We start from the raw sequence: 26460 nt of genomic DNA, 5'->3' as shown, positions 1-26460 counted from the left end.
TATATGACTTCATAACATTTGAATACTCCCTTCAGAATACTTGAAGTTTTTCTTTGTCTGCTTCACTGGGCTTTGTTCCTGTATTGCTTTGAAATAGATTTACAAAACCAAGGAACTAGAATTCATAAGACCATGTTTGGTCCTTAGATATAAGCTCTGCTCCAGCTTCTATATTGTTGTCATTTACACTGTGTCCAGAGAAGTACTCAGAAACAGTACCTAAAGTTCTTCTTCCTGGTCTCTGTGCATCCCACATAATGGGTACTGCGCCTGCGCAGTGCCTGTTGTCGGCCAGAATACCAAAGATACAACGGTTTTTGGTGGGAACTCCACACCCCTCCCCCCTGGTGCTATATAAGGTGGAGCGCCCACCATTTTCCTCAGTCTTCTTTCGACCGCCGATCGCATTGCCTCAAGCCATTACTTTGTCTTCTCGAACTTACTTGTTGTTCTCTTAAAAGTTTTTTCTAGTTGAATCCAAGTTATTTTCCCTTGTTTCCCAGTTACTTCTTTCCTCTTTACCTTCATATATGTGTGTGTGTGTGTGTGTGTGTGTGTGTGTGTGTGAATATCTTTTTTTCTTACCTTTAATATCCCTCTTCTTACCTCTCGATGGCTCAGTGCGCGGCTTTTCGAAAGTGTTCGAAATGCGGGGCCAAAATATCCCCAGCGGACCCACACGAGCTCTGCCTCCTCTGCTTGGGAGAGGGGCATCGCACCGACAAATGTGGGCACTGCCAGGCCTTCACTACACAGGCCAGGAAGAACTGAGAGAATAGACTGAGAAAGATCCTTTGGGATCAGGCCTTACTAGACTCTGACAAGCTCACAGCTCAGCCTCTGTCGGCCGGCCCTTCTATGGTGACCTCCCCTCACCCACCATCCAGTGGAGTTGCTTCCGAGGAGACCTCTCGCTCCTCCCATTCCTTGGTCAAACAAAAGGAGAAGCGGAAGCATTCCGACCATGGGGATCCGTCAATCCCGAAGAAGGCCAAAAAAGATAAGTCGGGCAAGGCCAGCAGGAAGCACAGGCCTGCTCCAGAATCATGGAGAGATTCGGATTCGACCGCCCCGTCGGTCCAGACAGCACCATTGGTCCCGACACCCTCGGCACCGACACCGAGGGAGCTGATGCAGGTCACACTGCCCGGATCCCCACAAAGGGTTGAGCTTGCTGTCCCGACCATGTTACATCCACCTGAACCTGTCATTCATGGGTTGATGTCGGATGGAGAGATCCGTGACTCTCCTCTATGATAGTTGCCGTGCTATCAACCGGCCTGCTCTCCAATTCCAATGCCATCCTCTCTGGAGGCTCCCAGGAGGACCACGGTGGCCAAACCCCACCAGCATCACCTCTCATCGGGACAATCCGCCAGATCATGGGTCCCGATGCCTTACGAAGGGCCGGAAGCTTCACAACCTCAATACTGGGGACACCCACCCTCATACGGCTGCTACATGCTGAGGGAATATGGTCATCGATCCTGACAGACAAGAGCTGAAGCTTCTACTTCGGCGCTGACGACCTCTCGCCATCCTCCTCTTCTGGCTCAATCATCCTCCAGTCCGCCGTACCCATATGACTCAGACTCTGAGGACTCAGGCGACTGTTCTACGTCCCCTGCGGCAGTCATCTCCACCCAGGGACCTGGGTCTCCCCAAGAATCCTACGCTACCTTCAGTGAACTTATGGGTCGCTTAACTAGAGCCTTGGAGATTTGAGGTTGAGCACCAGCCCAACATTAACAAGGACAACTTCTATGATATTGTCCATAAAGAACAATCTTCCACCATTACCATCCCGCTAATTACAACCCTACGGGAGGCTATACATGGACTTCTCCCGACCAACCTCAATCGACATTTGGGAGGTATGAATCCATGTACAAAGTCAAAGAGCAAGATATTATCTTCCTTCTAAAACACCCGAAGCCCAACTCTGTTGTGGTCGAGTCTTCCCAGGGGTGAGAAAACAGGGAGCACTCGGCCCCTAGAGACAAGGAAGGAAGAAAAATCGACCTTATGGCGCGGCAAATTTATGCGGCTATGGGACTGGGCTTGAGAATTTCCAACTACAAGGCGACGATGGCGAGGTATCAGTATTTTCTGATGCAGCGGTTGGATTCGATCACCTCGTTCATCCCAGAACAACAACGTGACCTAGCCCGAGTCTTCATAAGAGAGGCAATGCAGCTTGTGATCCAACAGCTCACTACAGTCCGCCATCATGTCGACTGCGATTCCCGCACTCTAGTTGGCTCCGTTGCTCTCCGAAGGCATGCCTGGCTACATTCATGTAACTTCCCAGAGGAGACCAAGAGACGGATCGAGGGGATGCTGTTCGACGGATCGGGCCTCTTCCACAACCGGACACAGACCGCAAGCTCGAGCATATTTATAATGCTCGGGCTACCGCCAGAAAGATGGAAATCCCAGGCTTGACTTGTCATAAGTGGCATCAATCTCGATATCCAAGATACCAACCTTACCACCGTTTTCAGCCACGCCAATAATTCCCCCAGCGGCAACAACAAAACCTCATGCAACTGGCCGCCCATTATCAACAGGGCCGCTGCCGCCAACCTGCTGATAAGAGGCAACATTGACAGGTCCCACAAACTGATCCTCTCTCTCCTACACCCCTCCCCCCTCCCTATGAGGCCGGCTACAAAGCCGATTCCCTCTTTGGGAGACCATCACATGTGACGAATGGGTCCTTTTCATAATTGAATTTGGATATAGAATCGAGTTCGATGTCATCCCCCCTTCGGGTCCAGTACTATACACCGCCCCATTGGAAATTCTTAGAGAAGAAGTATCCCAGCTACTCCATAAGGGAGCAATCCGCCTAATCTCCCATTCCGATGGACTTTGCGGTTTCTACTCTAGATATTTCATGGTACCGAAGAGAGATGGTGGCCTACGCCCCATACTCAATGTAAGGGGCATCAATGCCTTTATTACGACTAAGAAATTCCCATGAACACTTTACAAAACATCCTTCCCCTGCTAGAGAGAGAAGATTGGTTCACGTCCATTGATCTGAGGGATGCCTATTTCCATATCGGTATCCACCTGTTTTATAGGGGGTTTCTCTGATTTACAATGGGCTCTGACATTTTTGGATATAATGTCCTCCCCTTTGGACTTGCCACAGCTCCCAGGGTATTTACCAAGTGCATGGCTCCGATATGTGCTCACCTTCGTCAACAAGGTGTTCAAATTTATCCATATTTAGATGATTGGCTCATCGTCTCCTCTTCTCGGGACCAACTTGTTACAGACATTGACATTACGTGCACTGTCCTGGAGAACTTGGGGCTCCTTGTTAATACTAAAAAATCCAGCCTCACTCCTTCACAGGTCATCGAGTTCATCAGAGCGCAACTCAGTTTGGTCCAGGCACGAGCATTTTTACCACGGACCCGAATGGACAGACTCTGTTCCGTAACCGGGCGGGTTCAGAAAGGCGGACAAGTTCGAGCACTGCTTATTCAAAAACTTCTGGGCCATATGGCGTCAACAATCGTAGATGTTCCAAATGCCAGACTATGAATGCGACCACTCCAGCTGTGGTTCAACGCGGTGTTCCAGCCCCTCCATGACTCCCCAAGGCGACATCTCCTTCCTCTCGCCTCAGTTCGCCAGACTCTGACCTGGTGGATGAACCCCGACAATCTTGCTGTCGGCGTTCTGTTTCACCAGCGACAACCCTCCATTTCGCTCCATACCGATGCATCTCTCACAGGTTGGGGATCGCATTGTTCCATCCTATGGACACAGGGCTTGTGGCAAGCACACAAGAGGTCCAATCACATCAATTTTCTCGTGTTGCTGGCAGTTTTCAAGGCACTACGATCCTTCGAACCCATGCTACGGAACCAGTCGGTACAGTTGGCCTCCGACAACACAGTTACCGTTTTTTACCTGAACAAACAGGGCGGTACAAAGTCGGTACCGTTGGTTCAACTATCCATACATATTTGGGAGTGGTGTATCCCCAGAGGGATTTCGCTCACAGCAATCCATCTGGCGGGAGTACACAACCAAGTAACAGACACCCTGAGCGGGAAGATGTCCTCAACCCTTGAGCAGGAATTGGACAACCAAGTTTGCAAAGACTTGTTTACCTGGTGGGATACCCCGACATTAGATCTGTTTGTGACAGCTTCAAATTTGAAGTGCGCAACCTATTGCTCCAGGGCAGGAGCGGGTCCGAACTCACTAGGGGACGCCTTGATGGTGAGTTGGTTGGACTCATTCCTGTACGTCTTTCCCCCAATCCCATTGATTACCCGCACCCTGGAGAAAGCTGCCCGGGACCGAGCACGTGTCATCCTCATTACACCATGGTGGCCCCGTCAACTCTGGTTCTCAACCTCTCTCAGACTATCATGACACACGTTCTTCCGTCTGCCATGAGGTCCTCATCTAATTACATAGGGAAGGGGAATGATTCTTCATCCCGACCTCAACACCCTCAACCTTACAGTGTGGCTCCTGCACTAACTGCCTCTGCCAACCCTTGCAGACTTCGGCAAGATACCTCGGTTTCGACGCCAGAGTGTCAGTCGGTACTGAAGGACCTCACTCGAGTCTCCTCCGAAGCTGCATCATCTCAACAGGAAATCGAGTTCATCCTGCAGTCCGCCCTTCGACCATCCACTCATCAGTCGTATGAGGCAAAGTGGAAACGTTTCATCATATTTGCGGAAGCTAACTGTTTTACTCCGGAATTGGCTTCCATCGATAACATCCTTTCTTTCTTGCTTTCTTTGCACCAGTCTGGACTTAAACCTACCTCTATCAAGGTCTGCATCGCAGCTATATCCCATTTTCGTGGCCCTCTGTCAAGTTCATCTGTGTTTTCTCATGCGCTCATCCGGCACTTCCTCAAGGGGCTACAAAATCTGCATCCTCTGACACAACCGTCGGTACCGACTTGGAGTCTATCAGTGGTTCTCCATGCAGTCACCAAAGCTCCTTTCGAACCCCTCACAACGATGGATTTAAGATTGCTTTCTTGGAAAGTAGCCTTCTTGGTCTCCATAACCTCAGCGAGAAGGGCAAGCAAGCTTTCTGTCCTCCGTGTGGACCCACCATGCTTTAACTTCCACAAAGAGAAGGTAGTTCTGCATACAGACCCGGCGTTTCTCCCTAAGGTGGCCACAGCATTTCACATTAACCAGGACATTGTGCTCCCTGCATTCTTCCTGTCCCCATCCACCCCAATAGAGAAATCTCTCCATTCCCTTAATGCGCATAGGTGCCTAGCTTTCTATCGGTCACGCACAGAGAGTTTCAGGAAAACTAAAACGCCTATTCGTCAAATACTCGGAACCCAACAAGGGTGCGCCTCTCTCTGGTCAGAGACTATCGAAATGGATAGTACAGACTATTGAACTGGCTTACCAGCTGGCCAAGATAGATCTTCCCGTTGCCCCTAGGGGTCATTCTACCAGAGCCATGGTGGCCTCCTTGGCCTTCTCATCAGGCGTCCCACTGCTGGACATTTGTAAAGCTGCTACATGGACAACTCCCTGTACCTTTACCAGACACTACAGGTTGGATGTTCGAGCTAGGCAGGATTGCTCCTTCGGACGGGCTGTCCTTTCATCCATCCTTCAATGACGGCACTGACCCACCTCCGGTGAGTGAAGCTTGCTAATCACCCATTATGTATGATGTACAGAGACCACGAAGAAGAAAGTCAGATTGCTTACCTGTGACTGTCGTTCTTCAAGTGGTCATCTGTGCAGTCACACAACCTGCTCTCCGGCCCCATTCGGTGTCGAGGGACGGGTTGGTAGTCTCTTTCCATCGACTCGTCTACTATATGGCACGCTTCGCTAGGGGCCGATCTGCCGGTCTCCAGAGACTGAGGAAAATGGCGGGTGCTCCGCCTTATATAGCACCAGGGGGGAGGGGTGCAGAGTTCCTGCCCAAAAACCGTCGTAGCTTTGGTATTCTGGCCGACAACAGGCACTGCACAGGCACAGTACCCATTATGTGTGACTGCACAGATGACCACTCGAAGAATGACCGCCACAGGTAAGCAACCTGACTTTCTGTCAATTTCTGGGCAAAGCCTTTGAACCGTGCTTCTTGTGCCATGCTTCTGCACAATCAGAAGATGACTACCAAACGTCAAGATGCCTTTGCCACTTTGGGGCAGTTTGCGTTTTGCAAATTAAAACTATCCCCAAATTGGAAGGGAGAGTTGGCTCAAAAACACATAATGAAGGGTTGTATTAAAACCAAATGTCATGAAAAGGGAGTGCAGGTCAGTAGCACTACTGCTTAGATCCATTTACATTTCCTGTATTGTGTTTGTCTTACATAATAGTATGTCTACCCAGATCACCTCAACACAGTAAATCAGATTGACTTTAGCCTGAATAATGCCTTCTGGGAAGAGAAATCATTTTCAAACTAGATTCTTAAATTACATCCAGTCCCCCAAGTTACGAATGTCTGAGTAAAGGACAACCTCCACTTACAAATAAGCAAACCCAGAAGTCCTGCCTCATCCTCAGGTGACAAAGGAGCCCTTGTGGGTGTGGACAGTGAGGAGAGGGAAGGATGGAAGAATAGGAAGGGAAGGAAGTAAGGAAAGAGGGAAGGAGAAGGGAAAAAGTAGTAAGCACACACACCATGGAAACTAAAGTAGAAATAATAAAACCATCAGAAAAAGGTGAGATGACATCAGTCATTTTTACAATTTTTAAATGATTTTATCTTTGTAGCCAAATGTTGCATTATAAAATGATGTGGTAATTATGTGGTTTGTCTTGTTACATTTATGACCAGTTCTTTTTACACTGAGGTCAGAGTGGCATATGTTCTGGATAACATTCCACTGAGTTGCTAATCCAAGCCCAGACCCACCTTGCTTCGGAAATAAAATTACACCCAGCACCTTCATACAATTCTCTGACATTTTAATCTTGTTTATGATTGCGCCTCCTAATAAATGAATTTATCTGGAATGTGAAGATGGATCACTTTTAAATAATATGACAAAATTGTTAAAGTTATGCTGTTGTTACTCTGGATATAGTTATACTGTCTCATCATCCAATTCAAAGTTCTCCTCTTTACCTTTTAAAACCTTTCATGGTTTAGGACTAAAGTACTTGAAGGAGCTCCTCTGTAGTTGTTTACCTCTGCATGAAAAATTCAGTAAGGGCCTTCTGCTGGTACCCTGGTAGCTTAAGGTAGACTGGGTAGCTACCAGGGAGAGGGCCTTTTCAGTGGTGGTGCCTTAGTTGTGAATAATTACACCAGAGAGATTCCACAGGGAACCAACTCATTTTGATGCTAGCCAAAGTTCATTTGATTTTCCCAGGCTTTAATCATATTTTTTAAAAGAAATCAGCTGGGCAAATATGGCTTTTATAATTTTTCAGTCTTATGAGTGTTTGGCTGTTTTAGTGGATGTAAATCATCCTTGGGATTTTTACTGAAGGTCAGTATAAAATAATATATTTTGGGATGCCCCATGGATTATTCTAAAATAATGTGCATACTAGACAAAAAGTTGTATGATATTTTGTGTATGTGATCATGTTGTGATATTGAGATATGTTTATTTTCTAGTGTTTTGTGTTGTTATTTTGCAGGATTTATCAGCCCTGATAAGTCTGAATTTAAATAATTTATCTTGCTTTCTTTAACTTATGTGAAGGGGTGTCACACAGTAGAGGGTTGTGACCTGTTCTCACCTCTGGTAGAGAAAAGGAAGCGGTCCAGTGGGGCAAAGCTCAAGGAACCAGGTTTCAGGTTGAATATCAGGAAGTACTTCCTGACTGTTAGAATCCCTAGGATATGGAATGGGCTTCCATGGGAGGTGATGGGGGTCCCATCAGTGAGGGTGTCCAAGGAAAGATGGGACAACCACATGTTGGGTATTATATGAGCAGAGCTGGGAGTCAGACAAATGGCCCTGGAGGCCCCTTCTGACTCTCTATGTTTCTAACTTCCTGCATTTAGCAATTTCATCTTCAACACTGCAAAAATATGCAACTATTAAACTCAAATCTGTAGTATAAAACATCCTACTAAAGCTGTTTTTTAAGAAGGTGTAGGAATACCAGACAGTTGTATCAATATTGTAATAATGCTAAATGTTAATTGGATAGGTGAATTTCCAACTGTCTAAATTTGTAACCTAGGGGGTTTTTTTTACCTCCGTTGCTTTTGGAATGAGTTTAATTTTACCAGTTGGAAATAATTCATAAGAGTTCTACAGTGAACAATTCTGAAGCTTTGTGAGGAGATCACAAAAAGGCTGGTATAGCAAACCTAAAATGAAGATGATTGAGGGACAGGGAATTCTTCATTTGCAAGAGATTCCAAAGAGGAACTGCTGACTTTACCATATTATTTCCTATTTTCCTTTAACGTGCTTAGATAGTCTTATACTCACCTAGGCATAAATGCCAACAGAACTCAATGACATTTGCCACTGAGTAGGCATATGGTGCTATATCCACTAAGGATGGACCATGGATTAATGCATTTTAAGAGACAAACATTCAAAGCAGGTGGAAACTTTATGAGGAGCCTTGAACAATGCACCTGTTAGTGGTGTTTAGGCATATGAGCATGTTTTAGAGCAGGGAGAGTTGGATTAGAAAGCTATTTCTTAATTACATAATCAAAATGTAAAGGTGCAGTTGTGGTTCTGAAATTGGAAAATGTGGTCAGTCAGGTTGATATCTGCTTTACATGTTTTATCTGCAGACATGACACCTCTCTTAAATGCAAAGAGAAAAAGCTTTCAAATATAGGTTGCCTGCATGGGTTAGGGCATTTCAGGACCTTTTTATTCACCCAATATTTTAACGTTTAATAGATTTTAATTATTTTTATTTCAGTCATGGGTTATTTAGTTTTATTATTGTTTGGGGTATTTATGATATTTATATTTATACTGTTGTATTTATTGATTTTGTTGTGAGCTGTCCAGAGATGCAGGGTGATTGGATGGCCTAGAAATATTCCAAATAAACAAACATTAATAAATATAGCAAGGGAGTAGAAGAAAATTGACATGAATAAAATTACTGGACCTGTTCAGAGCCAGTGTGGTGTAGTGAGAGCCAGTGTGGTGTAGTGGTTAAGAGCATGGGACTGGGACTCAGACGACCTGGGTTCTAGTCCCCACTCGGCCATGGAGCCAACTGGGTGACTTTGGGCCAGTCACAGACTCTCAGCCCAACCTACCTCACAGGGTTGTTGTGGGGATAAGATGGAGGAGGAGAATGATGTAAGCTGCCTTGAGTCCTTTGAGGAAAAAGGCAGGATATAAATTGAAATAAATAAATAAATTTATTTACATTTACATCCCATCTTTCATCTGTCATGATTTTCATGGTGTTCCCAGATGATCTTCCATCCAGGTATTACCAAACACAGATCTGATTTGCATCAGATAAGCCTCCAGACTGTGCCTTAGACCGCTTAGTTCAAATGTTTTTTATTTTTTAAAATCTGAAACTTATTTAAGATTCTCAGAATAAAATAGCATAACTTTGAGTTTAAATAGAACATTAATTCATAAATTGAAATGATTCATGAGTTTAATATAGCATCATCACAGCTAGAAGTGGTACAGATGTCATGAAAGTAAATCCATTGCTATATCTTATATCAATTGGTAGCTCATTGAGTTAATGTCTATAAATAAAGTAATTACTATGCTCCCGTGCTTATAAAGAGAAGAACTCTTAAGAATAAGTGTACAGACTACAGAAACAATGAAAGTATATAGGCCCCCCATTATTCTTCAGAGACATAATGGACCAAAGATTGATCAGCTTCTGCTGTAAGTAATAAATCTTATTTTCTAGCATGTTGAAATAATATTAAGCTATTTCTGTACAAGCAGCCTACTTAATATAGCCAATTAAAATATTGAGAGGTCATTACTTTTGAAAAGAAATTCAGAGTAATTTGGCTCTTTGAACGTGTTGGCATTTTTGTGTATCTGGAGCATTTCCAGTAAGGAGTATGTATAACCAGAACAAAGTGTGTAACTGTCTTTACAGTGGCATTCTTCTGTATTATTTTTTCACGGTTGACTACTCATATTTATTTGACCAACATGCTAATGTAAAAATTATACAGTTAAGCAGTTGTTAGTAATCCATGGATTTTGTTATTACAATGAAGAATAATTACAGTAATGAAGACAATATTGATTACTAAAGAAATTATGATTAGTAAATCACTCCTGGAATATTATTTTGAAAAAAATGAACTTCAGTAATGCTACCTATCTTCAACTGCAGTTTGAATTACTTTTAGACATCACAAACCCTCGGATACAAGTTTAGGGTGCACACGTGCAGAATTTAGACATGACTGTCTAGAAAAGGCTTACAGGTTATAGAATGTTTTTTCTTACTAAGCTTGCATAGTATTACATCCTTAATCATGTGCATTTTGAACCATGAAACATTATTGCAAACACAGTTGGTAGCTGAGGTGTTTATAGACTTGAAGTGGGGCCATATATATATTAAGCAGTTGGAGGAATGTCAGGTTGTTGATCTGTCAGAAATAATTGATGTGTATACAGGAGAGTGAGCTGGTAGACTAATAATAATGGCAACAAAAAGCCAAAATTACAACATCTCAGTACTGGTTTGTGTATTTCCTTGGAGGCTGCATTCTTTATCTTGCCTTTGTTAACATTATGCTTGCAAGTACCACAACTGTGCTGGCTACTTTAGTGAAAGAGTGGCTAAATTGTGGCCCAGCAGATGTTTTGACATACAACCTTAGCCAACATAATCCCTGGTTTAACGTAACTATTCAGATGTAATGATAAACTGAATTTATGAGTGGATGTATTTAATTAGGTTTTCAGCAAGCTTAAGGAAGGAATTATCACAGTACGGTAGATATAATAATTGAGCCTTGTGATAATTGAATGGTCTGTCTTCTTTCCTATGGCCTGGAAAAATTAAATGCTATCTGATCGCATACACACCCCACACACTATTTTTAGTTAATGAAGCTTTCAATTACCTTTCAAATTTAACTATCAACTAGCTTTCAAATTTAATCACCACAGCAACCCTTTTCTAGAATTGCAAAGGGTGTGCTCAGTTTATCTTGGATTCCAGTAAGGCTTGCTGAACTTGGCCCTTACAACCCAAGCTTAAAATTGCACAGGGGAAATTGGACAAGTCATTATCTAGGGTACGATAGCTACAATTTTTCTTCATGGTCTCTGTGCATCACGCATATGGTATCTGCACCTGCTCGGGGCCTCTTGTTGGGAAGATTTCCTAGCTATACTCATTTTGGCGGGAATCCCTCCTGCCCCTCAGTTCATCTGGGGGGGGGGGTTCCCACCCACTGCCTCAGTTCTTTTTTTTACAGACATTATGGTTTCCTTGGGATTTTGCAGCATCAATTAGCACAAACTTGTGGCAGTACAGAAAGCTATCAATGCCTCCTAACCTATCATTCAAAACCATCATGTGCAGATCCCTATGGACAACACTATTGTGATGTTCTACCTGAAAAAATAGGAAGGCACCAATTCCATCTCTCTGATACTTGGAGGCACTAAATCCATTTCACCATGTACATATGGAGCCGATGCATTGACACAGGCATCATGCTCACAGCTGTCTGTGTGACCAGGACAGGAAATCTGAGAGTAGACTTCCTGACCAGAGTGTGTGGAGATGGGAGATGAATCCCAAGATCCTTGCAGAATCTTCTGGACCTGGGAAACATCTATTGAACTCTTCACCACCAAGACCAGCACTGTCTGTGACAACTTCTGCTCCCAGGCAGTTTGATGAGAGACATGTTCCTTCTTTGCTGAAACAAGACTCTCTTTTATCTCTTAGGTCCATGCCCACTCATTATCAGGGTACTGGCAAAGATCTGAAGGGACAGGACCACCTGCATCCTCATTACTGTGTGGTGGTCCTGACTGTCATGGTTCACACTTGCTCAGGCTGTTGGACATTGATTTGCCTCCCATCAAACCTGAATGTTATCTCACAGAACCAAGGGATGGTCCTTCATCACAACATCATCCCTCATGGCATGGAAGATCATTCAGGAGACCAGGACACAGTTCTCTGACTGGAAATAAAGGTGATAAACTTGGTGCAGCACTGAGACCATCCACAAGGAGATCAAATGCATCAAAATGGAGTGCATTCTCTGCCTTCACCACCAATCCTTTGATCCCTCTTAGTCATCTATGCAGCAAATTCTAGACTTCCTGCACACTCTTTACTACAGGGGCCTGAAACCCTCTTCCATCAAGGTTTATCTGGTGTTGATCTCCTTATTCCATCTACCAATCCAAGGTTTTTCTGTCTTCTCACATCTGCTGTCCTGTCAGTTACTGAAAGGACTGCAAAACATTGCTCCATGAATATAGTCTTTGTCCTGAGCTGGAGCCTTTCCATGCTACAAACTTTTATAAAACGGCGTTTCAAATGTTTGACCAGCACAGATCTCAGATATCTGTCCTGGAAGGCAGCTTTCTTTGTGACTATTACTTCATGTTGAACAACCATGCCTCTACCCTTTCCCAAGATAAGGCAGTCCTACATCCAGACCCCATCTTCCTACAAAAGCTGCCCTCACCATTCCATTCGTTTTACTGTTCTCAGAGACTTTTCATTTGCTACGGCAAGAGGTCCAGAGGTGAACCTGTTAGCTCTCAATGGTTCATACACTGGGTGGTCAAGACCATCACATTTGCCTACATAATTGCATGATTGCAGCTCCCTGAGAGACCAAGAGTGCACTCCACAATAGTTTTGGCAACCTCAGTGGTGCTTTATGTGGGCATTCCCCTGCAGGACCTCTGGAAAGTAGCAGTGTGGTCCATCCTGTCATCAAGTATCACATGGAAAATGGCCATGTGATACTTGACTTCTCAATTACAAAGGATACAAAGGTTACCTGCAGTCAAACATGTACCCTGGACTTCAAGACAGCTGACTTTAATGAACTCAAAACAATGATAAGTGAGGTGCCACACCATGGGAACTCTTAAGGGGAAAGGAATCCAGGAGGAGTGGGAAATCTTGAAAGTCCAAGACTCCAAAATAGCTTAAGGGTGAAATCCAATGCCTCTTTAGACATAGCTGGCTGGGGCATCCTGGTAGTTCTAGGACTTTTTTTCCTATTTAAATAGAATGATAAATCCTGTAATCCCTGCTGCATGTAAGGCTCCAAACCTGGAGGCTTATATGCATCATATACCTCAAATCAGGCATAACAGTAGCAATTGTTACTGTCCGTCAAGCTCGGATTTATCTAGGCTGACCCACCGATAGGAATCCTGTGTCTTTCCTCCCCTACCCATGACGCATCTTGTTTCCTCCCCTCTTAAGTGTGGAAAGCAGGTCTCTTCCTTCTTTCCCATCTTTTCAGTAGATTCAAAACAAAACTCTGTGTGAGAAATTTTATTCTCTAAATTTTATTCTCTGAAACTCGCCCCTGCTTCTCTGCCACCCCCTTAATATTAGATGAATGTATCTGAACAGACTGTAATGTACAAGACACAGGCCCCCTTTCTACATCAAGGTGCATTTGCATTCTCCAAGAGACATCTGATATGATTCTTTCTAGAGCAGCTGCAAGGGTGTGGGGCAGGGGCTTGGCATTTGGAGTGCCAGCTCTTAGATTGCAGGGTGTAATTGCTGAGACTCCCAATAATCTGATAGCTCCCCAGGCAATGTTGGGAGGTCATAGGATTGTGCCCTAAGCGACTTAAAGAATAACAGGTGCTGAAATGAAATAAAGCTTTACAGAACATCTTTAATATCTTGTCAGAATTGGTTATCAGACATTAACATCTAATTGTAATTGGATATTGTCCAAAGAATATTAGCCCTTTGTGTGTCAAGCACGTCACTGAATATAGGACCACATACTGGGACGAACAATCGGTTCATCTAGACCCAAACTGACTACTTTGCCAGCAGATTTCCAACATTTCTGGCAGGCAGGCCCTTTGCCAACACTTCTGTCCATTTAGTTGGGAGATGCCAAGAATTGTTATCAATATATGTAAAATTCTGAAATGATGGAGGTATGAAGTTTATATTTAGCAAACTGTTTCTTGAACTGTCCACCCCCACCCCCCAGCATGTTTTTAAAAAACTACCATCCCTTTCTTTCCAACCAAAAAGAGTTGACCCTAGTCTCAGGATGGTTTGTGCCTCTTGTGGGCATAAGAGTTATGGAACTCAAATATTGTAAAAAAGAAACATAAAAACAGAGTGAGTTCAGAAGGGGCCTCCCGAGCCATCTTGTCTGACTCCCAGCTCTGCTCATACCAACAAGTGGTTGTCCCATCTTTTCCTGGAACACTCTCACTGATGGGACCCCCATCATCTCCCATGGAAGCCCATTCCATTTTTCTTGGCAAGAAACCAAGTGCTGTGGTTGAGGAACCCAAAGTGTTCCTTCTGGCACCATACCCTAAACCAGTCGTTCACCTTGGTGACCCTCCTTTCCCTGCCTGGCCCAAATCCTCGGACCGGTAAGATAGATGAGAAGGCCACTTGGGCCTTTAGGCCTCAAAATATTGTTCAGTTCTTTGTTTCCTTTCAATAATTTCAGAAGTGATGGGTTTAGTCTTCTTTCTCATATTTTAAACAATCCCATATTGTACTTCCAGAAGAGTATAAAATGTACACCTAAATTCATTCTTTTTTTTTCCTAAATACTGAACATTTCCTCCACTTTCTAAGATAGAGCTTGCAAAAATTTTGGTAATGATATGTTTATTATTGGAGCTATCTGTTCATATAGCTTCTTTGATAGTCCTGTAGAGGACATGTGGACAAGACACTTTGCATATCTTGCAAATCAAGAAGATGGATCCGTTGTGCTGTACATCAGAACCACATCAGAACCACATAAGGTGGTTCAACTGAGCTTCATGGTTATAGGATAATTCAAGCACTGGCTTCATGATTAAGAGATGATTCAAGCACTGCTGTAGGTTAATAAAGCTCTCTCTCTCGCTCTCTCTCTGAGAAGGGCACCCCACAAACTGAAGCTAATGTAAGGGTTTATAAGATGTATTGTGGGAACTGGTAGTAATAACTTCAGCTTCACTGGGAACTTATGTACTAAACTATCAAGATGACTAATGCAGGAGTCAAGTGAACTTAGGGATTTCTTAAAGGTGCTGAGGTGCTCTGTTCTCAGGTTTGCAAGTACTCATATTGACCTCTCCCATTCTCAGTTACCTTCCAAAAAGCCATTTGTGTTGTGCAACTTCAGAACTGCTTTAGCCAGTTTCTCTCAGCCTGTCTATCCTTTGATGTAGTCTCCATTTTCTGAACTGTATTAACCCATCAGCCTGGGGTATGCAAGCATTGGTGCAGGGTCAGTACCTTGGGAGCCCCTCCTTTGACTGCTGTTTTAAAATGGAATTATTTTACTTTTAAAGTCTTCAATTAAAATGCTTGGGAGATAGACATGATATTAAAGCAGTGCTGAACTAAGTGTTTTTTACATGTGCAGAATGATTGTGACTCTAAGCAAGCCTGAGTTTTTGTACTTAGGCAGGAGGATATAAAGGCAATTGAAAGGAAAAATGTGCTTGGAAAGGTTTTATTTGTACTAAAGTTTGCTAGTTCAGGTGAAATGGGGAATTGAGGTGAAATAGGGAAGAATAATGCTGCAAATGAGTGGAAGTAATATATCTTTGCTGCCCTCTGTTGGGTGGCCATTCTGATGCAAATATATGAAAGCTAACTTTGCTAGGGGCAAAGTAAATGAATCATTTCTGTGAATTTTTAAATTGACTCAAAGAATTTATTACAAAAGTGGTTTGGGACAAAGACTGTTATGTCAGCACATTTTGTGTATAGATGTGGTATGTTTGTATAGTAGCACAAAACGTTACAAAACTTGTAGAGATGTTCATTGTATTGTATTGTATTGTATTGTACTGTGGGAATAGCTAGAACAGTGATTTATTGTCACAGTATGTCTCAGGAAGCAGGGCATGTACCTTGCCGCATTATACTTCAATAAATATGCAGGGATCTGCATAACCTAAAATCTTACATAACAATTAACTTTTGGGAAGACTATTTTCCCTTTCAGTTAAAACAAATTTATCTATTTCTTCATCTGTTCAAAAATACACTGAATTCCTGAAAAAGTAAAGGTAGAAATCCATATTAGGGCAGTACCTTTATTGGGCCAACTCAAAGGTCAGCAAAAACATACAAGTTCTCAAAATGTCCAGATCTCTTCCATCAGGCACTAGAAAAAGCTGATAGACAAAGAAGCTTGGAAAGGACGAAGTATAATGTTATTATTGATGGGATGAAACCTGTATGGTCAGAATCCTATGATGAAATGTGGAAGGTGGTTGCTGACTGGATTCCTAGGTTTCCAATACATTGTAGTAAAAAATATATTTTCTGTAAGGATGTTTAAAATCTATGCTGTGGTTCTCTAGAGTGTCTAGGCATATTACACAAGATTTGGTTTTAAAGAATCTAACCATCTACTTTGGTTATTACATGGTTTTAAAATGTAATTAGTAAATAAATTGGAAATACCTATCAGATTTTCTTCTTCAGTCATTATACCTATCAGATTATTTTCTTCTTCAGTCATTATACCCAAATCAGTTATCAGTTTACTTTTGTAAATACTTTCCTTTATGCTCATCTTCATGCTTTGCTTATATATTTTTGTCACCAAGTTTTTGCTGTTGTATTCATAGTTTGATTATTTGTTGTATGAAAAAGTCCTTCCCTATATCTGATTAAACCTCCCACCAATTTATATATTTATGTGATTTATATTCTACCTTTTTTCTTACAACGAACTCAGGGGGGCTTCCATCATTCTCCTCCTCCTCCTTTCAGTCTTACCCACACAAAAACAATCCTGTGAGTTAGGTTGGGCTTCGAGTCTGTGACTGGCCCAAAGTCACCCAATCAGCTTATTGACCAAGCGGGGACTAGAACCCAAATCACCGAGTACCAGAACTATGCTGTTAACCACTATACCACACCCCAATTGACTTCATGGAATGACCCCAGGTTCTAGTGTTATGGGAGGGGGGAATGATCTCTCCCTCTCCACTTCCTTCACACCATGCGTTGTTTTAAAAACCTCTATCAGGTCTCCGCTTACTTGCCATTTTTCTAAGCTAAACTGTCCCAGTTGTTGCAGCTGCTACTTAACGGAGCAACTTGATCATTTTTGTTGCTCTTCCAACTCAACAATGTCTGTTTTAAGGTGACCAAAACTGAATACAATATTCTAAGTGTGGTTGTATCAGAGTGTTGTATAATGGGAATAAGATCATGGCAGTTCTGTTCTCTATTCCATTCCTAATTATGCCTAGCATGGAGTTTGCCTTCCTGACAGCAGCTGTGTATTAGGCTGATCTTTTCTTTTTTTTAAAGATTTTTATTAAGCTTTTTAAACTAATACTAAAAACATCAATCATCAAATACATCGGACATACTGGGTCAGCCCCCTACTACATATCTTTTAACATTCTATAAACATATTCAGATCCATTTATAATAGGCTGATATTTTCATCAGGCTGTTCACCACTACCCCAAGATTGCTTTCTTGCTCAGTCATAGCTAGCTTTACACTAATTATAATACCAAAATACCTTTCTTTTAAAATCATTTTGTTTTCTTTTCCTATTTTAAAGATTACATCAATTTGTTATCTCTTTTTATCCATTATCAGATAATTGTGGCACACATGCCTAATCAATATTTTAAACCATAGAAAACTTCTAAAGGGTAATAAGATGTGATTCTGATGCCATAACTTCTCTAAATGCTTACTGCAAAACCAGTGCTGGTAGCACACATTCTTATTAGCAAACAGCCATCTTGGGCTCAGAGGTGGTATGGTATGCATTTCATACAGTCTGGGAACTTCTTTGGGTAACTTAACAAAAAGGAAAGTAATGTGTTATATACTACCTAATGTAGGATGTAAACATAGGGTGACAGGTTATTGCTAATCTTAGTCCTCTAGTCTTCCATAAAACCTTAAAGATTTGGAGTAGGAAGGTATCATTCTTTAAAATACTGTGGCTTAGAGCCATACTGTCTGTGAGCAGACCTTGGTGCACAGAACTCTCTCCTTGGAAAAGGGGACAGGCAATCTTAATCAGTTCCCCTCTGTAGTTTCTTCCAGAAAAGCTGCTCTAGAAGGGTATGGTAGTCCAAGAGCTCATTTCAGAATGAGAGTTATAAGATGCATTGTCATCAAGGCCAGTATTATGAAGAACTGCTGGGGAATTTAAGGTGGGCGACCCCACAAAATCCCTTTTTGGGTCTAATAATTAGTTATAGAGTATATGGATGAAATGAACAATATCTGTGTGTGTCTTTTTTATGCCTTCAAGCAGTGGGACCATTAATGTACATCATGAGGCACATAGTTACAATTGGTGCTGCTTAGTCAGCTTTCTGTACCTTAAAATACTCCGTCTGGCTGCTGAATGGGGCCAACTCCAAATCTGACCACTTAGTATGATCTGAGTCATAACAATTTCCGAGGTACTAAATTGGAACTAGGCACAGTAAGTTCTGAAATAATTATTATTTTAGGAATAAGCTAAAAATAAAGTCTCTTTTTGCCACATGAATAGTTTTGTTTTCATTGGGTGGCATACAAATGTTTTAAATTAGTGAACAAACAAATGAACAAATGAATGAATGAAATACATTGAAAACAATATGCAGCTCCCAAAAAGAAACTATTAACATTCAGCCTCCCACTCATAGTCCAGCCCCAAAGAAGAAAAAGTAATTTGTGCATTCTCATTTCTTTCCCAAAACTTTTCCTTATTGTATTTATTTATTTAAAACATTTCTATCCCGTCCTTCCTGATAAGCAGTGTTAATAGGGAGGGACACTGCATTCTGTTTAAGAGACAAGTCAGCCATGTTAGGGCTATTACTCTGTAGGTAAGTTATACTTACTGCCAGTGCTTTTTTTGTATTAAAAAAAAAAAGTGCAGGAACTCACGTCGCTGGCAGTAAGCGTGCGACCACACACACAGCGGAACGTCCCAAGCCGAGAGCAGCGCCCTCACTATCTCACTATCAGCAGACACAAAAGCAGCTTGCCTGCTTACTGCATCCCAATTTAGATCCAAATCAGCATGCATTTCTTATGAATAGAATGTATATATAACTAAAATGTGAAGGTTGCTATTGTATTATCATACTTTATCAAGGTAGTATTATTAATATTATCATTCAAGAGTGACATTGTATGACTGGCTCTGTAGAATTTTCATGGCCAACTGTCATGACTCTGTAGCTCACCCTGCCTGAGGCAGCCACTGGCCCAGCCTCCTTCCTCTCTGCCTTTGGGCAATGAAAAATTAATTTAATTTAATTTAATTAAAACATTTCTATGCCATCCTTTGCAAGAATGCTCAGGACGGCTTACAAAATACCTATCCATAAGGAAAGAAAGATGCACTGTTCCAGAGCAATGCCATGTGGCAGAGAGAGTAAAAGCAAGCTGCAGTTCTTGTTTTACGTAAGCTGCCTTGGGGTTTCTTCTGTGCAAAAGGCAAGCTAGAAATCAAATTAAGAAATAATATTTAGATAAATTTCTGAAGAATGAGATACAAATTTTCTATCACATATTGCCTCCTTTTTGCCATTATTCTGGTTTCATTTCTTCATGTTAACACTGCTCATTTTCTTTATTATAGACAGCTGCAGGAGCAACAACGACAAAAGGAATTGGAAAGGGAGAGGCTGGAACGTGACAGAATGGAACGAGAAAGGCTGGAGCGGGAGCGGCTAGAACGAGAGAGGTTGGAGCGAGAAAGGCTAGAAAAGGAAAGACTGGAACGAGAACGATTAGAACAAGAGCAACTGGAAAGGGAGCGGCAGGAGAGGGAACGGCAAGAGCGCCTAGAAAGAGAAAGACAAGAGCGGGAGAGATTGGAATGGGAAAGGCAGGAAAGAGAGCGGCAAGAGCAGCTAGGAAGAGAGCAGCTGGAATGGGAAAGAGAAAGAACACTGTCAAGTGCTGGTAAGAATTTCAATACATTCATTTTAAGAATTAGATCTGACATGATGGAATTGATAGTAGTAATCAAATGTAAAATTAGTTATTTCCTGTTTGCCTATAAATTATTTCCCAAAACACAGGAGCATATTGGTGTTATTCTCGACAATTCTACTTAATATAATTCAGCATACAAAGTGCATGAGCCAGTCATGTTTATGTTTCTAAGCTTTTATTGTTTGTGTTTTTATCAGGAAACAGGTGCTTTGTTTATTGCTTTAAAGGGTAGTTAAGTATTCTGCATGGAAGAAATGCAGATCTTTTGTGAAGAATAAATTAGCAGAGCCCTATCAATATGATGCTTCTTTTTTCCTCTTAAAGAAAATGTAAAGATTCTTCACTGCATCCTTATGAAGTCATTGGTAACTACTGACTCTGCTGGGAGGCCAAGGACAATTGCTGTTGAGGAGTCCAGTGTCCTGGACTCCTTGTTATGCTGGAATTCCAGCTTGTATTTATGTGCTGAGGAAGAATTATGGTGGCCTTAAACCATGAATGATGTATACTTACATGTTCCCCACACTTGATCCTCCACTTGGCTGAGAACATGCCACTTAACATATGTGGGTGTGTATGTGTGTGAGAGAACTGAATTAAATCCCTTACAGTGTTCATTATAAGTCTATTATTCTCTGAAGGTTTTTGTTAAGGATTAGATAGCATGGGTTGGAACATGGTATATCATGGGATAACTAAGAATAAAGGACTTGGATAATCTAGGATCTTCACTAACTGCAAAAGTTATGCCCTGTAATTACTTATAACTCAATTTAAGTCTGTTATGTTCTAAATCTTTAGCAGAAACTTTATTTTCCACAAACTCTTCTAAATGGATAAAATTGCTCACTAACCTAAGTGGAGATTTCCTGGATTCACTGGAAGAGTATTCTGCTAGCAAGTCCATATTATATAACTCTAGTAATACAAATATGAAAAAGAAGACAACACTACACTGTTACACAAGCTGGTATCTACTGTAGATACACATTTCCCTTGCAAGTAGGATGTAAAATCTTCACCATGTTCCAAAATATCTGGTAGTCCATTCTACCCCTAAATCTGTTTCTGCAACACAACTTCCATGTCCTTTGCACTAATCCCAGTGCCAAAACTAAAGTTGTCCTCTTATCCTAGTCTTTGTTTCTGTTCAAGTGCTTTTTTCCCCACACCCAGCTCCCTGTTCTTGCCCTTTTTTATGCTTGTGTATCCCTTTTCTCTTGGCCTTAGCCTCCTCCATCCTGTCCTGCTACCTAGGCAGCTTACCTTCAATCTGCAGTTTGGGTGATCTGTGTCCCTTTTCTCACAAAAGGGATTGGAGAAGAGGGGTGTGGCATTTGAAGCTATTCTTGAATAAAGTAGAAGCTTTATAGGTCAGGCAGTGTAAGTTCTTTATGGTTTCAGCTAAAATCAAAACATTAGAAATTGAATAGCCAGGTCTCTGAAAAGTTTTACCAGTTAATTTGGTGAACTGAGAGGAAATGTTGACACTCACAGCCAGTTGTTTGTGTAATTGCATGTCTGGCATGAGAGTGTAATAATGTCAGGAAGACTTTGCATGAAGATTCCTGTTGAAGCCTTTTAACAAGTTGTGTTGATGATATTTTAGATGAGGCACTGTAGAACACCATGGATCCAAGACTGTACGTACTATATTCTCAGTTCAGTATTTTAGTATTTCTTGCAAGCAACAGTTTTGAGTTCTTTTTGACTTGAAAAACTTTTTAAACTTAAAAAAGAGTTTATTTCCAGAAAATAATTATTTATAACAAAAGCATATTAAGCATACAGGCCTGAAAACATCTGAGCAGGCCTAATGAGAAAAGGCCCAGCCAATAGTTTTTGTTACAGCAAAATAGTACCAAACCCTTGAGATACATGGTTGTTTATACTTGCCTGTTTTATGTAGGGAGAAAGTTGATCCCTTTTTGTTTTGTATCATCTGTTTTGTATTCATTCAGATGCTCCCCCTTCAGTATTGAGCAGGAATATGGGTGTGTATTCTCCTGAAAGCTGAATGATTCAGGAATGGGCATCCTTCTGAGGGAAACCTAGAATTTGCAGAATCATTGCAAGTTGTGATGTGCTGTTAAACTGTCATTTATTACATGACTAGGCAACTTGTGGCTTTTCAAATGTTTTAGCTTTCAACTCTTGTCAACCTTAGCCAGTACAGAGGAACGATGAGAGTTTTAGGCCAAAACATCTCATAAATTGGCAAGCCCTGGTGTACATGAGGGGAAGTGATAGCAGTTTTCAGTACTTGAAAGGCTGTCTGAGGAGAGCCAGGATCTCTTCTTAATCATTCTAGAAAGTAGGATATAGAATAATGGGCTTAAGTTACAGGTAGCCATATTCTGGCTGAGCATCTGGAAAACTACTGTTTGACCAGTATGGCAATGGAACTAATTACTTAGGGAGTCATGGGCTTTCCCACACTGGAGGCTTTCAAGAGGCAGTTGGGCAGCCATCTGTCAGGGATACTTTAACTGGAGTCCTGCATTAAGTGGGTGTTGGACTCGATAGCTTTATAAGCCCTTTCCAACTCAACACTTCTATGTTTACCCATGGGTTGTCATGTCATCAGTATTTGGATATGCTCAGTCTTAACTGTGGGTAGCAGCCAACGTCAAATCATGCTTGTATGAATCTGGCTTGGGGGTTTTTTTCCCCAACCATTGTTAAGATTAACTAGAGTTTGGTGCTTGGATGACACAACAATAACTGTGGTTAATATAAAATGTAAGGGAAAGCTTCTGACCTCATAGTTGTGCCAGAAGAGAAGTTTGGTGAAAGGAACACAGAAATGGAGGTGGAAGCTGGGTTTATTTTTCTAATCTAAACACAGCCAGTGTGCTGCCATGATCCTTTAGCTGTATAAAAGCTCTTGTATCACATTACAATAAAAGGATAAACTCAATTTGTTTAGCCTTGCAAGTAAATCCACAAAAAATACTGCGCTGTGATTTTTAATCGCCTATTTGCCCATACACACAAGTCATGTGTGGTACATCAGCAGCTTAAAAGAGTACACTATCTTTCAAGGGTCAAAGGTTCTAGGTCCTCCATTGTAATCTGCAGGCAGTTCATACTTAACACAAGCGTGCAAACAGCTACTTACAAGCTTGATTCTGCAGCTGGTATATTGCTGTATATTATTTCCTACTTCCAATAAAATAAAAGTATTGCCTAAAGACTCAACAGCCTGTAAAGCAGAAACTTTTATATAAGCCAGCTGCTTTAGGAAGAATGTTTGAAATTCTCATTGTTGTAATTTTTATTTGAAATAAAATATACTTTCTATAGACTACAGTATGCTAGAAGCTTAAGATTTAGGTTACAGTCCTATGATTGCTTACCTAAAAGTCCTCTCATTGGGGATTACTTAGTAGACATGTATAGGATAGCACTGTCCATATACTGAAGCTGTTTTTCAGTCTTTTTTTAAAAGACAGTTAAGATCACTACACTTAATTCCAGCCAATTGATTTTGCTGATTCCCTTTTGAGAGCTTATTCTGTAGTGAAGTATTTTGCATTTCCAGAATGTGCTTATAAATTGAAATATTGGCACAAATATATATTGCAAAATTGGAAGCTTCTGTTGATAGTGTATAAATTCTAACAGTAATTTACTTGTGCCTAATCCTCTGATACTAACTATAGTCTACATTTATAAATTTTGTTTGAATGCTGGTTTTGTTGCTTCATTAGCTCCCTTTTTCTCTCTTTCTCTCTCTCTCCTCTTTTATCCTGCCTTTACTGCTGCTTTCCATTTTCTGTCCAGCGCCGTCTTATGACAACTCCCCATATAGTACTTCACTTCCTGAATATTCCAGTTGCCAGCCTCCTTCAGCACCTCCTCCTTCATATGCTAAAGCAATCTCAGACTCTACTTCAGATTATGCTATAGTGACATCTACACAGTCAGTTTCCTCTCCCCCTACACCACCACTTAGGCACTCTGCATCACGTTTTGCTACATCTTTGGGCTCTGCCTTCCATCCTGTTCTTCCCCATTATGCCACAGTTCCTCGTCCAGTAAACAAAAATTCTCGACCACCTTCCCCTGTGAACCCTCCTGCATCTTTGCCGCCAAGTACCAAGTCAACTACTTGGTCTGCATCTAATTTTGCACCTCTTCCTCCTTCTCCTCCGGTAATGATTAGTAGCCCCCCAGGCAAAGCCACTGGCCCAAAGCCTGTTCTCCCAATTCCTGTTACTGCTCAATTATGCCAAATGTCGCCATCTCCGACCACACCCAATGGTCTTCCGGAGTTAACAAACTATCCAGTTTCTTCACCACCTACCTCGGGTCCAACACCGCCGCCACCAGCTTCCTTTCAGCCCCTCTTGCTCTCTGGACCTCAAGTTTCCTCTCCAAGCTCCCCTAATGCCTCAGCTCCCTCATCCAAGCCTAGTGTTCTCCCTTCTCCCTCTGCAGCTCCCCCTGCCTCTGTTGAGAACTCTCTAAACTCTGTGCTGGGAGACTCCTCTGCTTCTGAGCCAGTCTTGCAGACAGCCTCTCAGCCGGTTGAATCTCCGTCCCAGCAGGGTAAGGTTTCTGTTATTGCTACTAATTTACTAATCAGGAATGCATTCAAAACTAATTTGCATCTGAAACTTGATTTATCCTGAAAAATTAACACTTTTAAAGCTGCAGTGATCTTAATACTCCCAACAAACATTTGGCAGGATGTTGTTAGAAGTGTTTTTAGTCAAATTTAGCAGTGTTATGCTGGGATACATTCGTTCATTCATTTAGAGAGGACAGTTTGCCTATTTTCTGAATGTGTTTTGCTGGTGTGGGTGGTTTTGGGAGGAGGGATAAGCACAATGGTAAACTCTTAATTAAAAAAATGAGATTATGCATCAGGTTTGTATCAGTTCAGTATTACTCAATAAAATATCCAGAACTTCTTGCTGATATTTCTGGTTATAATTAAATATTTCTATTGAATAATAAAATTTGATGTGTAGTATCCAGATATAAGTTGGTACATTTCCATTTAGCTAAACCTTCAGAGGAGCCCAGGGTGCCCACTTACCTAATGTGTTATAATTGAGTTTACAAGTTCATTTGATGTTACCATGTTTCTCTTTACTTCAGATAAGTCACAGTTCAAGAGTAAGCAGTCTTTCTTGACTTATAGTGTTCCTCCATTGTTGAGACAGATGGATATCAGCCTACATTGACAGGCAAAACTATATTTGGGCAATCCTTGTTCAGTGTCTTAAACACATGCAAACATAAAGCACTTTTAGCTTTTTAGATGCGGGGGGACTACTTGCTCCATAAACTCTTCTAACTCACTAATGTATGCTTCAATAATAACTCTTGAAAAAATCCCAGATGCACAGGTTGTATGTTATAGGTATCGTGTCCTTAAAACTTGCTTACATTGGTGGAATTCAAAGATGTGATGAAGAATGGAAATTGTCCATTTTTAGGCAAACAGTTGGCATACTTACTATTTTGGTATTATGGTAATTGAGCTTTTATCAGCTTTGATGTTATATCTGTTATATTTCATTGTAAGCAGGATAAAGGCTTGCCCACTATTGGACCTTTCAAACAGGTGGCATTAATTCTGTCTTGGACAGTACTGTTTTCTTTTAAACGTATGCAGAGTTGTTTTTCTTCAAGTTGAACTGTTTATTACTACTTGAAGTGAGTGTATTAAAACTGGAGAATACTTTCTGAAATTATATTGAGGCAGAATTCCTCTTGAAATAGAAATCAATGTAGGCACGTGCATTTCTCCCCCTTTGGGATTGTATATAATTGGCTTCCTGACAGATTTCACTTCTTGGCATAATTTTTGCATTTGGTTTTTGTGTATGTGTGTGTGTGTTGTTTTTTTTTAAATTAGGTGTTATACAAGGATCACCTGTACCTCCACCCCCACCACCTCTTCCACCTGGCCCTGTTCAGTCTCCACCAGCAGTCCCACCTCCTCCTGGGCCTCCTCCACCACCCCCTCTTCCACCATCAGGGCCTCCACCGCCTCCACCACCTCCTCCTCTTCCTAACCAGGTTCCCCCTCCACCTCCTGCCCCACCTCTCCCAATCACTGGTTTTTCCATGGGATTGATGTTTGAAGACCACCGTCCTTTAACAGGACTAGCAGCTGCTCTTGCTGGAGCCAAACTCAGAAAAGTATCACGGGTAAGTAAAATTCCAGCTTAAAAAATTAATTAGGCGTTATCCACTCAGGTTTTTTTATAATGAATGGCTAGGATGATCAAAAGTGTTTTGACAATGCCTCTATATAATTTTATTAGAATTAACTGTAGTGTAATATTCAGGTGCGTCCCAATTGGGTTAAACTTTTAATGATAATTATTCAGCTATATTGAATTAT

General features: G+C 41.6%; 1 protein-coding gene across 3 annotated transcripts in view; it reads left to right on the top strand.

Moving 5' to 3' along the window:
- Nucleotides 1-26460, top strand: part of ENAH (ENAH actin regulator) — a 116511-nt gene that overhangs the window by 78918 nt on the left and 11133 nt on the right. The window contains exons 5-7 of one of the 3 annotated variants that reach the window (XM_044434206.1): nucleotides 19738-20063; nucleotides 24540-24650; nucleotides 25969-26264. In XM_044434206.1, the coding sequence (XP_044290141.1) occupies nucleotides 19738-20063; nucleotides 24540-24650; nucleotides 25969-26264 (733 nt within the window). Of the gene's footprint in view, nucleotides 1-19737; nucleotides 20064-23882; nucleotides 24651-25968; nucleotides 26265-26460 lie in introns of all 3 variants that reach the window. The other 2 variants (XM_044434124.1, XM_044434300.1) reach the window with 2 other exon arrangements.

Source organism: Varanus komodoensis, unplaced genomic scaffold (genome assembly GCF_004798865.1).
Source record: "Varanus komodoensis strain SLA01 unplaced genomic scaffold, ASM479886v1 scaffold1, whole genome shotgun sequence".
Taxonomy (NCBI): Eukaryota; Metazoa; Chordata; class Lepidosauria; order Squamata; family Varanidae; genus Varanus; species Varanus komodoensis.
The sequence above is the reverse complement of the archived record's forward strand: the minus strand, read 5'-3'. Positions and strand labels throughout refer to the sequence as shown.